Here is an 18531-nt window from a genome sequence, read left to right on the forward strand (position 1 = left end):
TGGTCAGCATCTTCTCTCTTTTGTAAACATAAGCAATCCTAATGCTCGAGTTTTGCAAGGCAGCCTCAGTAGGTCTGCCGGACTTGAAATAAAGTGAAAAGGCTGCCAACATCTTGCATGGTGAGGAGGCTTTGCTGGTCTTGGTCTCAACAAGAGCCTGGCTCCCCAGAGAGACCGAGAGGTTGGCCACTTGGTGCAGACATCCCATAATACCTGGGGTCGCTTTCCACTGAAGTTATCCAGAAGAGCTAAGCAATGTGGCTTTCAGAAAGAATTGTCATGGAGGCCACAATGGGCAAATTTCATATGATGAAGAAGACTTTTGCTTCTCTGTCTTTCTCTGCTCATTGGGGACCTGGTGCCAGGCAATCCTGGAATAGAGGGAGGGGGCTTTGGGGCAGCCCTCCTTCCCCACATGGACCATGTGGACCTCCAAGACTCCCAAGGTTGCTCCAGGGAATGTGATGGCCAACCACCATATATGTTTGATTTTCTGCTTTAAAAGGGAAATATAATAAACATGTCAAGCCTATGAAATGCTTAATGCGCTTACTTTAAAACCCTGCCTCAAATTGCAGGTTTTTTTGTTTGTTTGTTTACATTTAGGTGCCGCCCAACTCCAAAACAACTCTGGGTGATTAGGGGAAAACTCCTCCCTGCTCACCCCAGGAACATGGCGTTCTCCCCCCCCGCCCCATGTTCTCTGGGGCACTCCGCTGAAGAACACCTCTGGAACGGCATGTGGCCCTGCCCTGCTTTAAAATCTCTTATGGAAGAATTACCGCATGAGAAGGTACTGCTTGAATCCAAACTACTGCTGGGCAGAAAAACATGTCTGTGTGTCATGAGTACTGATGGTGAGCAGGAGGGGGCCTCGATCCAGGGGGGAAAACGCATGCGTAGTACTGAGGTGTCCCTCAGTTGCCTTTTCTCAAGGACAACATCCCAGAGTTTCCAAGCAGTCCTTATCACTATATATCAAAGCAAGTTCTTTTCAGAAATTGTTGTCTCTCCTTTAATCTGTTTGCTCCAATTGGTTTGTGGACACTCAGCCTATTGCAAGATTCTTTTAAAAAAGTGAATAAATAAGGAAGGAAAGATAATACAGCGAACAAGGAAAGGAAGTGCTTACTTCACTCCTGGTCTTAAGAGAGGACAACATCTCCCTAGTAGAGAGCAAGACAGTGGTAGAAAAGATGGAAAGATGGGCCCAGCTGTGGATTCTGGGCTTTGTCACCATTGTCCCTGGAAAAGGTGAGTTCAGAAGCTCTCCTTGTAACTCCCTGAAAAACGAGGAGCAAAGTTGATGAAATTTGCGGGGATGATTTTGGCCCAGCCCTGCCTCAGAAAGTGGTTGTTACAGGGATAAAATGGGAAGACAGTTTTTGATGTATGCCCCTGCAAAGTCCTGGACAAAAGGAAGAATCCTATCAAAGAAATAAAAGGGTAGACAATTGCTCAGGTGGCATATTTTGAATGTTAATTCTCAGAAAAATGATCTTATAGTTAAATATTGTTCTATAGCTAAATAGAATTTCCACTCCTTTGGAAGGAAATACCTTTTTAAAAGGATTCCTGGTGTAGCATATATTTGTTTAATATAGGGGTACTTCAATGTAATTGGTTTATCTATATTTAAATGTATGCATATGTATTATTTGCATTATTTGCATATTATTTGGTTAATGACCAAAACAACTTCATAAAATTAGGTTTCAGAAGGGTAGCCTTTTGCAGATCTGTTGTTAAAAAGATGAACGTTATCTCCTAAGCTTTCACAGATCACAACCTTTCTTCTTTTTAGTAGACTTAATCAGCTAAGAATTCCTCAAGAATGGCTATCTTTTTTACAGATCTGAAAGAAAGCACCTTGGGGGAGATTTTAGTAAAGGTAAAGGTTTCCCTTGACGTTAAGTCCAGTCGTGTCCGACTCTAGGGGGCGGTGCTCATCTCTGTATCAAAGCCGAAGAGCCGGCGTTTGTCCGTAGACACTTTCCGGGTCATGTGGCCAGCATGACAGTCACAGAACGCCGTTACCTGCCCGCCGAAGCGGTACCTATTAATCTACTCACATTGGCATGTTTTCAAACTGCTAGGTTGGCAGGAGCTGGGACTAGCAACGGGAGCTCACCCCGTCACGCGGATTCAAACCGCCGACCTTCCGATCGGCAAGCTCAGCGGTTTAACCCGCAGCGCCACCACGTCCCTTTAGGGGGAGATTTTATGAAGTCATAATGTGGTAGGGTGGGGGTTTTGAAGCTACGGTATGACAGCCAGGGAGCTGTTGGCATAAGAGCAGTGAAGCAAAGCTGGACAGAGGGAGGGTCATTGGCTTGGCAGGGAATACGTACGTCCCATCAACGCAGGGAATATTCTATCTATCATCTATCCATAGCTGTTGGCAGGGCATGATAGGTTGATTGAAGCTCCAGCTGTTTTTGTGTGTGTTGTGTATATAAAATAGGCAGAGTTTCAATTGCATTGTTGTGATCACCATCTTAACTTTTTTGACCACACCTGGAGGGCACCCCTCTATCTATGGTTTCCATTCCAGCAGGAGATACAGATGCATGGAACTGGTCAGGAGCCACCAGTTTCGAAGCTTAATCAGGAGATAGCTTAAGGCAGCAGTTTTCAAACTTTTTCAGGCCATGGAACCTGTTAGTTAAAAAGAAATTTCCCAGAACTCCTAAATCAAGAGGCAGAATTCTAGAGACTGAAAACTGGCAATAAAACAAAACTTATGCTCACTGAATTGATTTACACAAATTTATATATTGAAGTTATTTGAATTTCACAAAAATGAATGTCCCAGTTCCTGTCCCAGAAGGTTCTTCCACTTATTAAAAGTAGAAAAAGTAGCCTGTTTATTATAGATGCAAAATTAATGTTTCAATGTGCAAAAGTTAAAACTTGAATGTCACAATTACTTGGGAAGTTAATGTTTTACCCAAAGAAAACAATGTTCCATGACTGGGATATACTTGCTTTTCCTTGGATAAAAGTTCAATATTTGGAACAATTGATGATATCTGTAAGCAGAGGTCTTCTTCTATAGTTAGCCTATTTAGAATCACAGAGTTGGAAGGGACCTCAGAGGTCATCAGTTCCAACCCACTGCACACAGCAGGATTCATTACACTATCCACAACAGTGGATTATCCAGCTCTGTTTGAAAACCTCCAGTGAAGAGGAGGAAACTTCTCCACGCGGTAACCCATCCCACTGTCTGTTGGCTCCCACTGTCAAGAAGTTCTTCCTCACGTCTGGTCTCTGTCTACACCCTTGAGGTTTCCTCCCACCAGTTCTACTTCTGTGCTTGTTTTTTGTTGCTGTGTGTAAAGAGAAGGTTCTCCCATGACGTTACGTTGTTGTAACAACAACAACAAGGTATAATAATAACAATAACAAGGTATGTTAATACTTGACTGGCAATTTCAGGATTTTGTTTTAAAAGCTGTATCCAGAAATTCTCAAGTTCTACATGAGGAAATCTTTGTAATATGAAATCAGTAGAAATGTCCCTAAGCCATTCCATCTCCCTTAATGGCAATTCAAATGCATTAGTAGGAGTGACAAAAGGATTCTGGACCCAAACAAATACTTAGATTGGAGGGGGGAAATATTTCCTGACTGTGGCATGCAAATCAGACAGGTGTGGTATCACCAGGATGTTGACATTTTTCACTGATGGAAATTTCATTTGTTAATAAAAACTTGCTGAGATTGGGAAAGCAATCAAGATGGTTTTAAAAACATGCTCATTCCAAAGTTGAGTTTTAGTTGAATGGCATACATTTTACTTTGAAGTTTAAATCTACAGTAGTATATTTGTACCTTACAGTGAAATATTAATGTCTTTTGGATAACATTTGCTGATGTTTATTTTGGTTAATTTACTTTTGAGTTTCCACAGGGATCATTTACATCAGTGTTTCTTAACCATGGCAACTTTAAGATGGGTAGACTTCAACTCCCAGAATTCCCCAGACAGCATGGCTAGCTGGAGGATTCTGGGAGTTGAAGTCCACCTGTTTTAAAGTTGCCAAGGTTGAGAAACACTGATATGGCGGCGGGGGCGGGGTGCGTTCTTAGCTGCAAGCTGCCTAGAGACATTTGGGAATATGGCAACCTAAAAATAAATAATAAAATAAAATAAAATAGTGATTCCATAACAGAAGGTAGGCCTGGAAATGTTGGCTTCTTTTTTGACTTTGGAACATTTTTTTAAAAAGCAAACTAAGTATCCTTAGTATCTTTAGCGAGGAAAAGTTGAACGAAAAAGGAGAAGAGGATGGCCAAAGGCAAGGTGGATTTATGAACCCACGTGGTGGCCCCACTTAGAGACCTGAGAGGCGAAGTCACAGCCAGATGCTCATCCTGGAGAGCATCTAGCCAAGTGGCTGCTAAGTGCTCACCCTGACCCAAAGGCACTTATCAGTGAATCAATCAATCATCTCAAACATAGAAGAGTTTCTTTATTGCTTGTTTTGAAGTTATTGAAGTTATTAAAGCTATTCAACTATACTTGAATGTTGTACTCTTTGACTGTGTTGCAAAACTATAATAACAACAAGGGTAGTCCACTCCTGACGGATTCTTGCCAATAAGGTAGGTTCTGCCAAATATACAGAAAATGGTTGCTGTGAAAGATACAAGTTAGTGGAAGGGCAGCTGATGCCTTCTGTCAGGTGGGAAAGCTAAAGGGATAGGTGTGGATAAGACAATTCCTGCCTGACAAATTTCTCCCTGCTCAGCTTGGTTCACACCACTTTGAATGACACAATAGCACCTCCACCAACAGCCCTTCTTCCCCTGAGAATGTTGTATTTACTTCTGGTGTTGGCATTCAAATCTTCTGCTTGTATTTCTGCTGCCTCTCCTCCAGCTGTCCTGGATTTGACTGGCACGGACATGGCCGACGGTACCTGGAGAGCACCAGTCACTTTGCTGTGCATGTATGAACCCTCTGCTGACTTCAAGGAGCTCCAGGTGACTTGGAAATTCTTCGTGCAACACGAAGGGCCTCGCTCCATCTTTCTCCGTGATTCCTCCGGGGACCACACGTTCTTGGTTGCTTTCAGAGGCCGAATCAGCGTTGCAGAGAAGCCCCCCGGAGATGTTTCTCTCCATATCAAGGAACTTGAAATGACGGATACTGGAGTATACACGTGCTCAGTTCGGTGGGAAGCCAAAAACATGAGCAGAATCACTAAAGAAAAGACCATCCAGCTCAAGGTCGTAAAAGGTAACCTAAGGCAGGAATATGCCAGCTTTATATCGTTTCATTTTGGTTTACTTACTTTTGTGGTTTGCTTCCTTCTCAAAAATGTCAAAGCTATGAGCAGAATTTATGTGAGAAAAGGATGCATCAAACCATAAATGTGAATCATCATCATCATCATCATCAGCAGCAGCAGCAGCAGCAGCAGCAGCACAATGTTGCTTTGAATATTCATACTTCTAATTTTCCTTTTATAAAGAAAGTGGTAACTGGAGTCAGGAAAGCCCCTCAGCTTCTCTTTGTATTAATAAGGCCTAGGAATCACATTTCCCTTTACTGATGGGCTTGTGCTTTCTTCTTCATTTAGCTCTTAATTGCCACAGATGCTTTGACAAACATTAGCTCCTTTTCTGCTCTCTAGTTACAGCATCCAAGCCGGTCATTAAATCCAGCAGCCTGGAATCTGTCCTGCCCAACGGGACAAGGATAAGCCTGACCTGCTCAGCCAGTGGTTCTCCGCCCATCCGTTACCACTGGTACAAGGAAAGGCCTGGAAGAGAAGCAGAGCACCTGCAGATGGGCGCTGTCCTTGCCTTTGACAGCCTGCAGGTATCTGATTCAGCCAGATACTTCTGCACAGCGGAAAACAGGCTCAGCGTGCAAAGGGAACAGAGCGACTCCTTTCCGCTAACGGTGACAGGTAAGCCTGCTCAGGAAATGGCACGGCAGCAGAGTCACAACGGGTACAGGGTCACATTCGGGGTTAGAAGATCAAGTCTACAGAAAACATTTTCAACTGCACTCATATCTTTATTAAGAGGTCCAGGCCCTTAATTCTCCCCATAAATATATTAGTGGAATCAAACCCAGGCTAGATTCACACATGTTCATCCAGAATTTGCTTAACCATGAATTATTGAACAAACCATAATTGGCTTGGTTTACATCACATGCTAAGACCTAAAGCATGACTCAGACATCATAACAACTGGGTTCAACCATGGGCTGAACCCAAACCAAGCAAAGCATATTGTACCTTACTGACTTGGGTAAACCATTTGCAGTTTTTCAACCATTCTTTATTTTCCTGCTGGTCCTTCAAGTTCAGGCATGTAGAGAAGCACCAGTTCATAGACAGAGTTTGTTTATATGTTTAGATTTATATATTCCCACCTCAGGAGCTCAAGGCAATGTGCGCAGCTCCTTCTTCCTGTGAAGTAGGTTGGTCTGAGAGACAGTAAGTGGCCCAGAGTCACCCAGGGAGCTTCTATGGCTCTGAGTGGACATGAATCTGGGTCTTCCAGGGGCAGGTCCACCATCTTCACCACTCCCATGCTTACTGGCTGCTCCAACCATTCTTCTCTGGTGACTTTTCCAAAAGTGTCTGAAAGGATAATCTTCTGGTATAGGGCTGCCACCATTTCTGTGGTCTGCAAACAAGAAGAAGGTTGAACAGAAAGCTGGACCTTGTTTGGCTCCTAGTCCAATGGAGCATTTACTGATTAGAACAAAGACTCAACTCCCATGTTAGAAGGGTCTTGTATCTCTGAAGGTGGGCCATCACTGAAAAGTTTGAAGGGAAAACAAATGAGTAAAAATCAGATTATAGGGTTTTCTAGTCAAACCATAGCATTATCATTCTTGTTGTATTGTTAAAAAGAAATTCTTCTGGGTGCATTCACATATCAGGGGCATTGGCACTGAGGGGGACTACACACAAAATGATGGCCACAATTGCACAATTGAAGCCCACTGTGTTTTGTGGCAACACATGTAACCAAGAGGCTAAGCTTGGATTGTGTGGTTGCGGCCAGTATCTTGAATTTTTACCCCCTTCCCCTGCAGGCACCCCTTATATCATGCTGCAGTCCTTTGCTTTCACTCCTGAGGTGTCTCAGTCTTCAGGCAGATTGGTATAGACCCTCCGATATCTAGTGCTAGATGAGAATCTTGTGGAGTGGCCTTCCCAACGGCACACCGTCCAACTTGGTTGGGCTTCGGCTCTCTAAATTCCCAGCCAGTTTGGCTTTTGCTGGTTGAGAACTGTGGAACAAAATGGGGTGTTGGCAGGAGCCCCACCAAAGTCAAGGTGGCAGTCACAGCCAAGCGATCAAAGCAATGTCTCTTTTTACACGCAAGGCAGGGCTTTGATCGCTTGCTTGTGGCCACCACCTTGACTGTTTTGAGGCCTGTGGAAAAAGGGAGGGGCTTCCATCGCATGGTGTTGACCTCTGTCTTGACTGTTTTGACCTCTTTCCTGCGGAGAGGAATCATTTCTGGAGTGCACCCATTCTAGGGCAGTGGTTCTTAAACTGTTTGATCCAATTACCCCTTTTCCCAGTCTCAAATAATGTCATTTTCACCCGCCCCACCCCCCAAAACCTGGACTCTGTTGTTTTACACAAGTGTCTTGGTGGCAGCTGCCCCAAACTGGATCCTCGACTCATAAACAAGCCATTAAAAAATGGTTCATGGCCCACAGAATGTGCCCCAGTTACCACTGTGGGATGGTAACCTCTGCTGAATTTCCTTTGTAGATGCTTCTGAATTCTCCACTGCAGGACCAGACACTGAGTCAGGGGAACACCCAACAGGTGGGGCACTCAGCTGCCATTTAAATGCGGTGGGGGGCATGCAGCTGCTCCCTTGGAGGTGTGGGAGTGAGAGGCAGGGGGTCAGGCTGACCCTGGGAAGCCCATGTGGCTGATCCAGTGTTGTGCAATGCATGTAAAAAGAAGGGGGGCTCTGATCATGCAGTTGACCTCCAAGGACACCCTGGCTTCCTCTATCACCCCTTTTAGCCTTTTGCTCTTTAAGGGCTCTTTCCAGCTAAGGCACTCAACTGATCTGCATTTTGTGTTCTGGCAGAAACAGCAACGTCAATCTGGAGATTTAAAACCCAGACTGCAGCTGCCTCCAGGAGGCCCCAGGGGACCCACATCATGAGAGGTGAGGGACCCAGCCCTTCCCCAAACTGGCTTTTCCCCAGCCTCAATGCTGCTGGTGGTTGGCTGGAAACTGGGGCCCTTGTGTTCCAACTACCTGGAAGATGAGACTGAGCTGGGCTGTCCACAGGGAGAGGGTCAAAGAAGTCAAGTTGGTGGCTACCACTGTGCAACACACATAAAAAGGAGGTTGAGCTTTGACAGCCTGCTTCTGACAGAAACAGGTGCCCCCAGAGTTGCCCTCTCTCCCAGGGAATCTGCTGCCAGGTTGGCAAGAGGAGTGGAAGAGAGCGCTCCTTGGCCCGGTGGGAGAGCCCTGAAGGGTCCTGCAAATCAATGCCCGGGAGCACGGGGGACATGCCCACTGCCGCCCTGGGGGCCAGTAAGGGCAAGACTAGTCCCACCCCCAGAGAGCCTGCATGGCAGGGTTTGTGCCGGAAGGAGCAGGGAGCCTCCCCTTCCAGAGTGGAAATTAAATGCAAACACAGGCTGCCCTGTGGTGGGTCAGGGTGAGTGGAAGGGGCGTTATCCGTTCATGTCCTCCCATGGATTGCTGAGGCACCTCCAGCCTGCAGTTCATGTGCAGAAGAGCCCACGATCTCATCCGCATGACGTGGCTCTGGATGTGGATTTCGCTTCTGCTCCTAATGGAAGAGCTGACCCCTGACAGCTCCTGATGCTTCTGTCCTGGGAAGCAGAGCTGGCCCGCCTTCCCCTTGCAGACTGGTGTGATGGCGGTAGAGCTGCTGCCTCTCTGCCAGAAAGGCTTCTCTGTTCTTTGCCCTACCTTGGGGCAGACCTCCAGCTCTCTGGGGTGGAGGGCATCATCTGGGCACTGCCTGGGGGGCAGCGGGCGCGGAAGCTTCAATTGTGCAGCCTGGATCTCCCTTGGCTTTAGTTCCTTCCTGCTGACTTGGACTCGCTGGCTTGTCTTCCAGATGGAGTGGTGACTTCATCCACACCTTTTGGGAATTCTTTAGGACAGCAGAATAAAAGTAAGAAGAGGGAAAAGGTGGGGAGAAGGCAGGGGACGGCCTTTACCCACTTAAGACTGCTGCAGGAGGGAGGAATTGGCAGCATTTTTAAAAAACAATCTTCCTACAATATGGAAGCTGCAGTCAAGACCTTACTTTGGTTGGGGAATTCTGGGAGTTGAAGTCCACACATCTTAAGGTGACCAAGGTTGAGAAATGCGGCCTTAGAGCCCTCCTGATCTGCTGCTGGTTGTGGGATCGCCTGCACAGTTTTGGTGGCACCTCTTGGGAACAGTCCCTCCCCTTCCCCTGTTTGGGCCGGTGCTCTGAAAGGAAAAGGAAACAAGGCGCTGAGAAATGAAGACTGTCCAGCATGCCACGAAGCTTCATGGATCAACTTGGTATCATTTAAAATATTAATTAGAACTGCCAGGAGTGTTTGCAAGGTGGTGTCAAAATCTGCAAGATGGTGCAGGGCTGTAATCGAAGCCTGCTGTTTTGTACGGAAGTGTGACAGACCTGCAGTTACGAAAGGGTTGGGCTTCGATTGTGACACTGCACTCCCATCTTGCCAGTTTTAATCCCCCATGCAGACACCCCTGGAATTGACCATCTTTTTATATCACAACTTTGCCATCTTTGAAATTCCCTACAGGTTAACACAAGCATGTGTGTGTGTTTTTTACACACACACACAAACCCTAGGCTTCTGACTATTTTCATTTTTTTAAAAAAGTGTTGGGCAATGATGAACATAGGCAGTGAAAAATGGTAGGACTGTGGGTAAAATACTGATGCGCAGTAGTTTGCTCACGGAGCAGCTGTGCGACTTGCTTTCCTTGTGTGCAAAGGGTGCATCTCTGCCTGACAGTTCTTCCAAGCGGTTATCGTTCTCCTACACAAAAGCAGAGATAGCAAGGGTAAATGCAAACAGAGAGTCCCCCTTTTCGGGGGGAGATGGGCGGTGGTAGAAATTTGAATAATAAATAAAATAAAATAAATAAACTTCGGGGCAGTTAGTTTGTTACAGGAGTGTCTGCAGGGCGCGGTCAAAAAAGCCAAGAAGGCGGTCGTGACAGTGTGATCGAAGCTCTGCCAGCTTCAGGTACTGCAGACGCCCCGTTTGTTAAGTGTGCCCGGGAAGGCGTTTAACCAAATTCTGACGGAAAGCGGCGAAGAGGGAACCGAAGCATAGCTTTTCGCTCTCTGCCACCGAGAAGAGTGTGAATATGAGAAAGAAGCCTTTTGTACCCATTGTAAGCGGATCCTCTTGAATTAAGGGATGCTTTGCACAAATAGGGAGTTGAAGACTGGTTGCCCCATGCAACACGGTGGAAGGAATTCACACCTGAGAATAAAGGGAAGGCGTAGTGAATGGCTCAACCCTGGGCAGGGAGGAAGGCAAGGAGGGTGATTTTCCTTTGATTCTTTCATGTATTTAGAGATAAAATCTATAGCAAGCATTTCTGGTTTCGCTGGAGGTGTGTCGGTTGGGAATATGAGCACCTATGTGCTTCTGTATGCGGATGATGCCATGCTGTTGGCTGAGAATCCAAAGGATTTGCAGCAAATGTTATATGGACTGTATGATTCAGCAAGGCCTCTGGATCTGAGCATTCATTGACCAAAGATCCAAGTAGTTTTGTGATGGGAAAATGATGAGAAACTAGCTCAGGCAGATAAATTTTGTGTGCCTTGGTAGAACGCTTACTAAAGATGCACACATTCTGGCAGAAAGAAAGTGGGTAATGCACGGCCTGTGGTGAAGAATGAAGATCTGCTGAAAGAAGCAAACACGTCTGTCTGGATAGGTCCCATAGGCAGGTGAAAGCTGGGTATGTCAGGAGAAAGTAATTTGAATGCCCTGGGAATGGGCTTCTTGAGCTGATAAAACAAGGAGAGGCAGGATCAAGAATGACCAGGTGCTGAATACAAAAGTGAGGAGCAAACATGAAAGCTGATTTAATCTCAGTGAGAGAGTGAATGAGAACTGCTTTGCAGAACAAATCAGTGAGGGAAACATGAGTGGGCTGGGAAGAAGAGGAAGACTGAGGAGATCACAGACGGATAGGAGTTGGCTGATCATTTCAGGAGACAGTATGTTTATTTAATGTATTCAGTATGAGTCAAGCCTGCATGTTTTGTTCTGGCCTCACCCATGTCCTGTTGATGGCCTTTCTGACCAGCCATGTGGATTTTGGAGTGTGGCCCTTGGTATCAGATACCAACCCAAACATGGTCATCAGTCCACAAAAGGACACTGGCCCATTTCCTCAACAGTCTTCCCCAGCCTTGTTTCCTCCAGATGTGGACATTACCTGTTCAGCTGCTTTTCTGTTTACCAAGTTCCCAGTACATGAAAAGCTTCCTCTCTCTTCCTCCGGCTGTTACTCTGGGTTGCAAAGAGGCCATACTGAGATTGCCAGAGAGGCCTCAAAAACCCTCAGGGTGCTGCAGCACAGGGTCCTGTTATTATTGATAATTTCCAAAGTGTATCTGATACTGCAAGTCAGTTGTCTGTTCAGAAGGAAATCCAGTAGGCATCAGTAGGGCTTACTTCTGGGAAAGATGATTCAAGGCTATGACCTGAACAGGCAACATGCCATGGTGGTTCGTATCCATTATTTTAAAGTTGAAAGACAAGTCAATGAAAATTTTATGGAAATCTCCATCTCTGCTGCATCACTGCAGTTCCAGGTCATCAGAGGAAGGTTCTGCCACTGTATATCATCATCCTGATCGCTGTGCTCTGTGCTGCTTTGGTCCTTGTGGTTGTCTCTGTGGTTCTTTGCAGAAGGAGGAGGCCTAAGAGTGGTGAGTCGGGGGGTGCTCATCTTCTCTGACTGGGGATCAGGGGACAATAGTGGGACATCTTGGGGCTGGACAGAAAAGCTCTCAGGGACCAGAAGGGTGGAGTGAATTAGGAACCAGATTGCTAATAGTGACTCTGTGGACAGCACAATTTAGAACAGTACTTACAGACTAAATTCTTCTTCCTGGTATTATTCCCACGCTATGGCAGGGTCCGCCTGTTGGCATATCCATCTCCATTTGACTAAATTAAGATCTCAAATTCTGAATTCCAGAGAGGAAATTTGGAAGTAGAAATCTGCCTTTTTGACCCAGTCCTGAGACTTGATTTTTGTGCAGGATTTCAAATGTGTGTGGTGGTGGGTGGAAACTAGCCTAGAATCATGCAACTGTGAACACTTCAAGTATGCCAAGTGAAATAATTTCAGAAAGCCATCTGCATCTAACTGACCATAGTGTGAGAGCAACTGGGGTATAACGTTAATAGACTCAACACAAGCACTGCACCATGGCTGTCAAAGACAACTTCGGGGGGTTGCTGGGCCTTGATCAAAGCAGGGCATGATAAGAATGCCACAGAAGCTTTCCATCCTGGTCTCCAGTTGTCCAGTTGTTTTGATTTGTGTTGTTCCATTTCATTCCGTCTTTTCCTTTGTTCTTTTATTTTATTACAGTTTTGCAGTTGTTTTTTTTAAATTTAATAGTAACTTTGTTTTCTGGAAATAAAAATTCATTTAAAACTATGCTGTTTCTTTTTCAGATAATGTTTACGAAGTAACATAGTAAGTAATCCTCTGATCCTGGGTTTGAAATAGTGAAATGTGTTGACTGGAAATGTTCTGGAGAGCTGGGTGTAAATGACTGACTTGGTAAAAAAAGGCTGAATGTGCAGTTCCCATTTCTCATGCCTCTTGAATGTCTAGAAAAATAGTACTGCCTTCCTGAATTGCAAGTGAACCCCTCTACCAACCAAACAAGCAAAGTTCATACAAATCATACAAATCATTAAAGTACAAAGAGAAAAAAAACATTAAAACAAATCAAGCTTTTGCACAACATGGAAATTGCACATGGTGGGATTTAGTTGACCTGGGTTAAGAATGGTGCAGCCACCGTGACTTTGGTGCTAAGTGATCTGAGGGTGTTTTCAGGCATGATCCCACCAGCATGTCCTGGGGTGGGGAACATGGCGCTGTAGTTCAGCAATATCCGAAGGGCCACAGGTGTCAGCCTTCTGTACAAGGAGTCACTGGAGGATGCAGCTGTCTTACTGCTCTTTTTGCAGAGGACATTGCAAGGCATGCTGGTTTGGGCATGGACTCAAGTAGGAGCGAGTCCATCCTTTTATTAATGCTTTAGGCTAGAGCAGTGTGTTTCAACCTCAGTAACAGCAAGGCTGGCTGGGGAATTCTGGGAGTTGAAGTCCACACCTCTTAAAGTTACTGAGGCTGAGACACGCGGGCTAGGGTAAGATGTATCCAGACTTGCACTGAACCACAGCACAGACATACCCCACCAGACTCATTTAATTTTTCTGTTACCCCACTGTGTTGTTGCCCCCATCTAACCCCCAGTGTCTGAGGGAGAGGCTTATGTTTGTCCTTAGCTGTACAGCATTCAGGTAGTGGCTGTCCTTGTATTCCGACACCATGCAAGGGGTATGAAATCCTCCAGGCTCTGTCACCCATGACCAGGGACTAAGCCAGAGGACTGGCAAGGACCGGAAGAGAAGCAGCCAAGGCAGGAGAGGAGGGCAGATTTCTGCCGCTCAGGGATGGGCACAGACTCTTAAGAGGGGCTTACTGGGCATTGCCTTTCCTGGGTTGATGTGACCTAGCTCTGATACCGCTGCGGCTGTTACACAACACCCTTAACCCGGGTCAGCTATACCCCCACAGTGTGCAGTTTCCACCTTGCCCAAAAGCTGAATTGGCTATAATCGGTGTGGGTTGGTTTGTGCTGGATAAATGTCACTGAGTTACCCTTTGTGCTTTTTAAAAGCAGAACTGTAGGCCTCAAAATAGATCACGTTCTCTGCAAGAGAGCTGATAGATGAGGCGATATTCACGAGACTGAGCAGAGCTCACGCTAATTGCAGAGGCAGCAAATACGAACCCTTCTGAGTCAGCCCTTCAGAAAAGTGTTGTGCAAAGGCATCTTTCACCAGGCTGACATTTCCTGGACAAGTGGAACCCACAGTTTTTGCTTGCCTGATTTCACCATCTTGCTGTCTGTTTCAGCAACAATAACGCAAATGAAGACCTCCCAGCCAGCCCAGGAGTCAATGGTACCTGCGTGTATGAGGAACCCAATTCAGCCTTCGGTAACCCCTACACCATGGAGCCTACCAAAGCTGCTGAATATGTGATAATGGGTGAAAAGATGGTCAACGAATATGAGATTCTTGAGAAGAAGTTGGGGAACTGATGGCCAAAACGCGAGCAGGAAGGAGGAGGACTTGCTACGTCTTCAAGAGCTGAATCGTGAAGGACCTCTACTCTGCACTTCCACATGAACACGTACAAACTTGCTGCATATGAGCAGAGTCCCCCCCATCCCAGACTGGTCGCGCTCAGGCCTGGCCACCCAAATGGGCCTCTTTTGGTCCCTGCAACTCCACCTGCCCAGTGGCAGCTGCTTAGGAACCTCTCTCTGCCCAAGAGCAGCTGAGGCCAGGATAGCGGAGGGTGGGCGAAGGCTCCCCCTGCGTTTCTCTCATCGGCGACTGCTGTCTTCATTTCTCCTTCTTGTGCATTTGGCAGGTTTGGTTTGTTGGATGTGAGTTCTTTTTGCTAAAAAACGTTGACACTAAAATGTGCATGCATTTGCTTTTTTTGTCTGCAGTTTTGCCTAGAATACACAGTTCTTCCATCTGATCCGAAGCACTTTTTGCCCTAATAAAAAGCCCTTTTCTGTTATAAACATTTTTAATCGGTAAATCACACTGCAAAACATTGGGCAACAGGAGCTTTGGGGTTATTGCTGAAATTTGGTCTCTGTGTTGGTTCAAAAAGTCTACTTTAAACAAGTCTCTCCCCCCTTCTCTAGCAGGCAGACAAATATGGATGCTTTTTCTGTCCCTCATTCAAATATTTTCTTAGAGTTGTTTTTATTCATTGGCCTAGACGCTGTGGAGCAAAACCTTCTAATACTGACTTAGGGGAAGGAATTGTTTGGCCAAGATCCACTGGGAAGCATAAATAATAATGAGTTCTTTTTATGAGCAGTCTAGTCGGACAGCAAGCTGCATCGGCAAGTGGGTTCTGTCTACAGAATTACTCAGGCCAGGCTAAAAGCCAGAGCTGCTGCATGCACACTTTGGGTCCAGTGCTTGTAGTTGTTGGCAGAGTGCTAGAAAGCATTTGGCCCAGGAGAGATAAAAAAAGTCACACACCAGGCATTTTTATAAAAATAATTTTATTTACAGAAAGCAAACATATTTAAAGGCTGTGTGCTGAGAGGAGAGATTTCTCTCAGCTGCATATTCACTGCAAGCCTACACAGAAGGGAAACTAAAACAAGTCCAGGCAAGTTCTTCCTCTTAGGCAATGCAACCATTAACATGTGAAAAGGGGACAATTAAATTCAACCTCTTCACCCGGCCAAAATGATTAGTTACCATAGTAACCTTAATCTGTAGTAGAAAACATATTAACAGTAGTGATGCCACTCTCTGTCTTCATGCCTGTTCTGCCGCGTGTCCAGGCAGTGATCAACTGCTCAGGCAATTGGTTCTTTAGATCCAGAGACAATAAGCACACCAGTGAGTAAGGAGATTTTAAGCTTTATTATTAACTTAAGCAAACAGATTTAAACAGACATGTAGTTTAGGCAGATTAAACAGAAGCACAAACAGCATAGCCTAAAGAAAGAAAAATCATAACATGCCAAGCCACTGATATCCAATCTCCCGTAGGCTGTCAGGAGCCCCTCGATAAAGACAGCGGAGATGCCCCAGGGCGGCTCCATTTCCATAGCACCCAGAGCTCAGGCCTGTGCAGAAGCTCCCAAACGCAAGAGGCCATCCTTAGGTTTTTATCAGAGTCTGGCCCTGAAACTAAAGATCAAGATTGTTAAAAGTAAAAGAAAGGAATATAAAGTTGGTTAATTTGATCAAGGTTAAAATAGATATGTTGCTATCTCTGGTAACCCTTAATGGACTTTTGCTGATCAGGACTGAAATGACAAGGCTTTAAGGATTTGTTTATAGATAAAAGATGGGATAGGGGAAGAAGAGATCACTTGACTTCCAGTTAAGAGCCATGGTGAGCTAGATGCCCCTTTTGCAGTGGGACAGCATTACAATGGAGATTGGCGCAGGAAGCAGGATCCTGGCTGCTAACATTCTCTCCGGATTAGGGAGAGATCTTTGAGATGGACCCTGTGATTCCGCACAGCCGCTCTTCCTGAGTAAACTGCAGGAACTGACGTTTTGCAGTTTGCTTAGGGGTTGTGTGGCTGGGAGCCAAGGGAGGAACCATCTTTGCTCACAGTCATTAATGCAGCCTTTTTAAAGGACATTAAGCTTGACTCAGCCTCAATTCTTAATCACTTTGGATTTGCATTTTTTTTCTATTGCTTTAGAAGGATTAAGACCCTTTGGAACAACAGGTTATACTGAGTTTGCTGGGTGAATTGCCTTCTCCTTAGATAAAGAATTTTTAAATACAATTTTAAACATTTTTGAAAAATAATACTTTTTGTATTAAACAGCAAAAGGGTGCCTATAATTTGGATTTTAGAAAGTTTAACAATAGATTAAGGGCTCAGATGGACTTGGAATTATAATTTTAACTTTTTGGAAGAATTCCTCTAAGTGAGAAAGTGGCATTGTTTACCCTTTTGCTAGCTGTAACAAAAGAATGGGACCTTAAAAGTCAGACACTAGAGGGAGCTAGAGGATAACAAAAGAATGGAAGGAGCTTATTCTAACAGTGAGCTGTTTGATGGAAAAGTATGAAAAATTTATGAAAGTTTATGACAAATGGTCTTTGACACTCTTGGAAATGATTGACAAATGGACAGTTAAGGATGCAATGGAAGAAGAACAAGATACCCTGGATAAGTTTGAAATTAAACTGTAAACTGAATGTGGATATCAAGGTGGCAAGGAATGAGAAGGATGCAGAAAAGGACCTACTGGACTTTCACATGAAACAGGACGATGTTTTAATGCCTATATACAACTATTAAGACCTCTTTTCTAAGAGAGGTGGATAATTTTTTTTTACTGGCTGTACAAAAGAAATCTGTTAAAGCTTTGATGGACTTTCTGAGAAGTGACCAAAAAAAAAAGTTATTTCTTTTTTCTTCTTTTTTATTTTTCACACTTTTAAAAAATATTTTTGTAGTTTATACAGTTTTTATTCTTTTTACTGTAATCTATAATAAAATTATTTGAAAAAAAGGGAAGAAATCATTTGTTTTATTTTAAGAGGTGATAAGTTACTAAATTTGTTTATAGTAATGGAGGAAGTAATTTCTTTATATATTTCTTTTCTTTTTCTTTACTACATTCTTATTTTTTTTCTTTTCTATTTTTCTTTCTACTTTTTCCTTTTCTGCACTTTCTTTTTTTCTTTTTTCTTTTTAGTTTGTATTAGTTTTTTATCTTTTTAATTGTAATTTTTAATAAAATTACTATAAAAAAAAGAAAGTAAGATGGAGTCTGCAGCTGCACAATCAAAGCCCTGTCCCTTTCCTAGATGTGTTGCGATCAAAGCCTCCTCCTGCTTGATACACACAAAAAGGGATATGGTGTTGATTGTCCAGCTGAAGCCCTCCTCTTGACTTTTTAAACTGGATGTCCCAGACTTCCAAATCAGTCAGGCATAGGCTCTTGGGTTTTATGTCCGTTGGGGATAACAGGAAGTTGCTTGTGTGATTGTCCCAATGTCCTTCATGAAGAGCTTTCTCCTTTGCCTGGTTCAGGGCCCTCCTGTCAATGCTCTTGGAAAAGTATGGTAAGGTCTCGGTGGGGACATGTCAGACTGAACAGCTGTGCCTTTGGGCTCAGCAGGCAGAACTGACAATGTGGCAGTTTTTTCAGGCTCAGGCAGGTTTTTCCTGAAGCTCAGGAATGTTTTTCCAGAAAAAGGAAAACACGTGGAATCACCCCATTTGTCCTCTGGACGGCTGCTTGCAGCCAGAAGATTGCAAACAGCATTCGCTTTCAACTGGTAAGAGCTAGCTGGGAGGCTGGGATGTCACCATTTTCCAAGCTGTGCTGTAGCCTTAAAGGGACACTAAGACCATCCACCCCATTTCTAAATCACCCAATTTATATTTCTTTTAAGTACATGTACCCTAAGAGAGGCTTTCTATGGCAAGGAGAAGCGGGTTCTCTTGGTGCTTATCGTTATTTTTGGGTTTAATTTTTAAAAAAAAATCTTTTTAAGTTTTGGACTTTGTTTTCCCTCCAAATATTAAGGAGGATTGAGAGCAATTAATTGTCTCCCTGTTATTATTTTTGTACTAAATTTGAAGATAGTAGCTTTTTCCCACACATTGAATTGACTGCTTTGAACTTGCAGTTTTCTGCTTCTACTTTCCCTGGGGAACTGTCTGGATATCTCAC

At 44.5% G+C, this 18531-nt stretch overlaps 1 protein-coding gene across 1 annotated transcript; it reads left to right on the forward strand.

Moving 5' to 3' along the window:
• Positions 1 to 1148: 1148 nt before the first annotated feature.
• VSIG4 (V-set and immunoglobulin domain containing 4) lies at positions 1149 to 14876 on the forward strand. The gene is made up of 9 exons (XM_063313540.1): positions 1149 to 1254; positions 4889 to 5248; positions 5646 to 5924; positions 7762 to 7818; positions 8093 to 8173; positions 9108 to 9164; positions 11835 to 11957; positions 12715 to 12736; positions 14195 to 14876. Exons 1-9 carry the CDS (start codon positions 1197 to 1199, stop codon positions 14379 to 14381), a joined length of 1224 nt encoding a protein of 407 aa, XP_063169610.1. The 5' UTR covers positions 1149 to 1196; the 3' UTR covers positions 14382 to 14876.
• The last annotated feature ends 3655 nt before the right edge of the window (positions 14877 to 18531 follow it).

Source organism: Candoia aspera, chromosome 12, assembly GCF_035149785.1.
Source record: "Candoia aspera isolate rCanAsp1 chromosome 12, rCanAsp1.hap2, whole genome shotgun sequence".
NCBI classification, from domain to species: domain Eukaryota; kingdom Metazoa; phylum Chordata; class Lepidosauria; order Squamata; family Boidae; genus Candoia; species Candoia aspera.

Coding starts and splice junctions, on each gene's coding strand:
- VSIG4 (XM_063313540.1), top strand. CDS start 1,197: ATGGAAAGATGGGCCCAGCTGTGGATTCTGGGCTTTGTCACCATTGTC. Junction 9,165..11,834: donor TTTAGGACAGCAGAATAAAA/GTAAGAAGAGGG, acceptor GCATCACTGCAG/TTCCAGGTCATCAGAGGAAG. Junction 12,737..14,194: donor AATGTTTACGAAGTAACATA/GTAAGTAATCCT, acceptor TGTCTGTTTCAG/CAACAATAACGCAAATGAAG.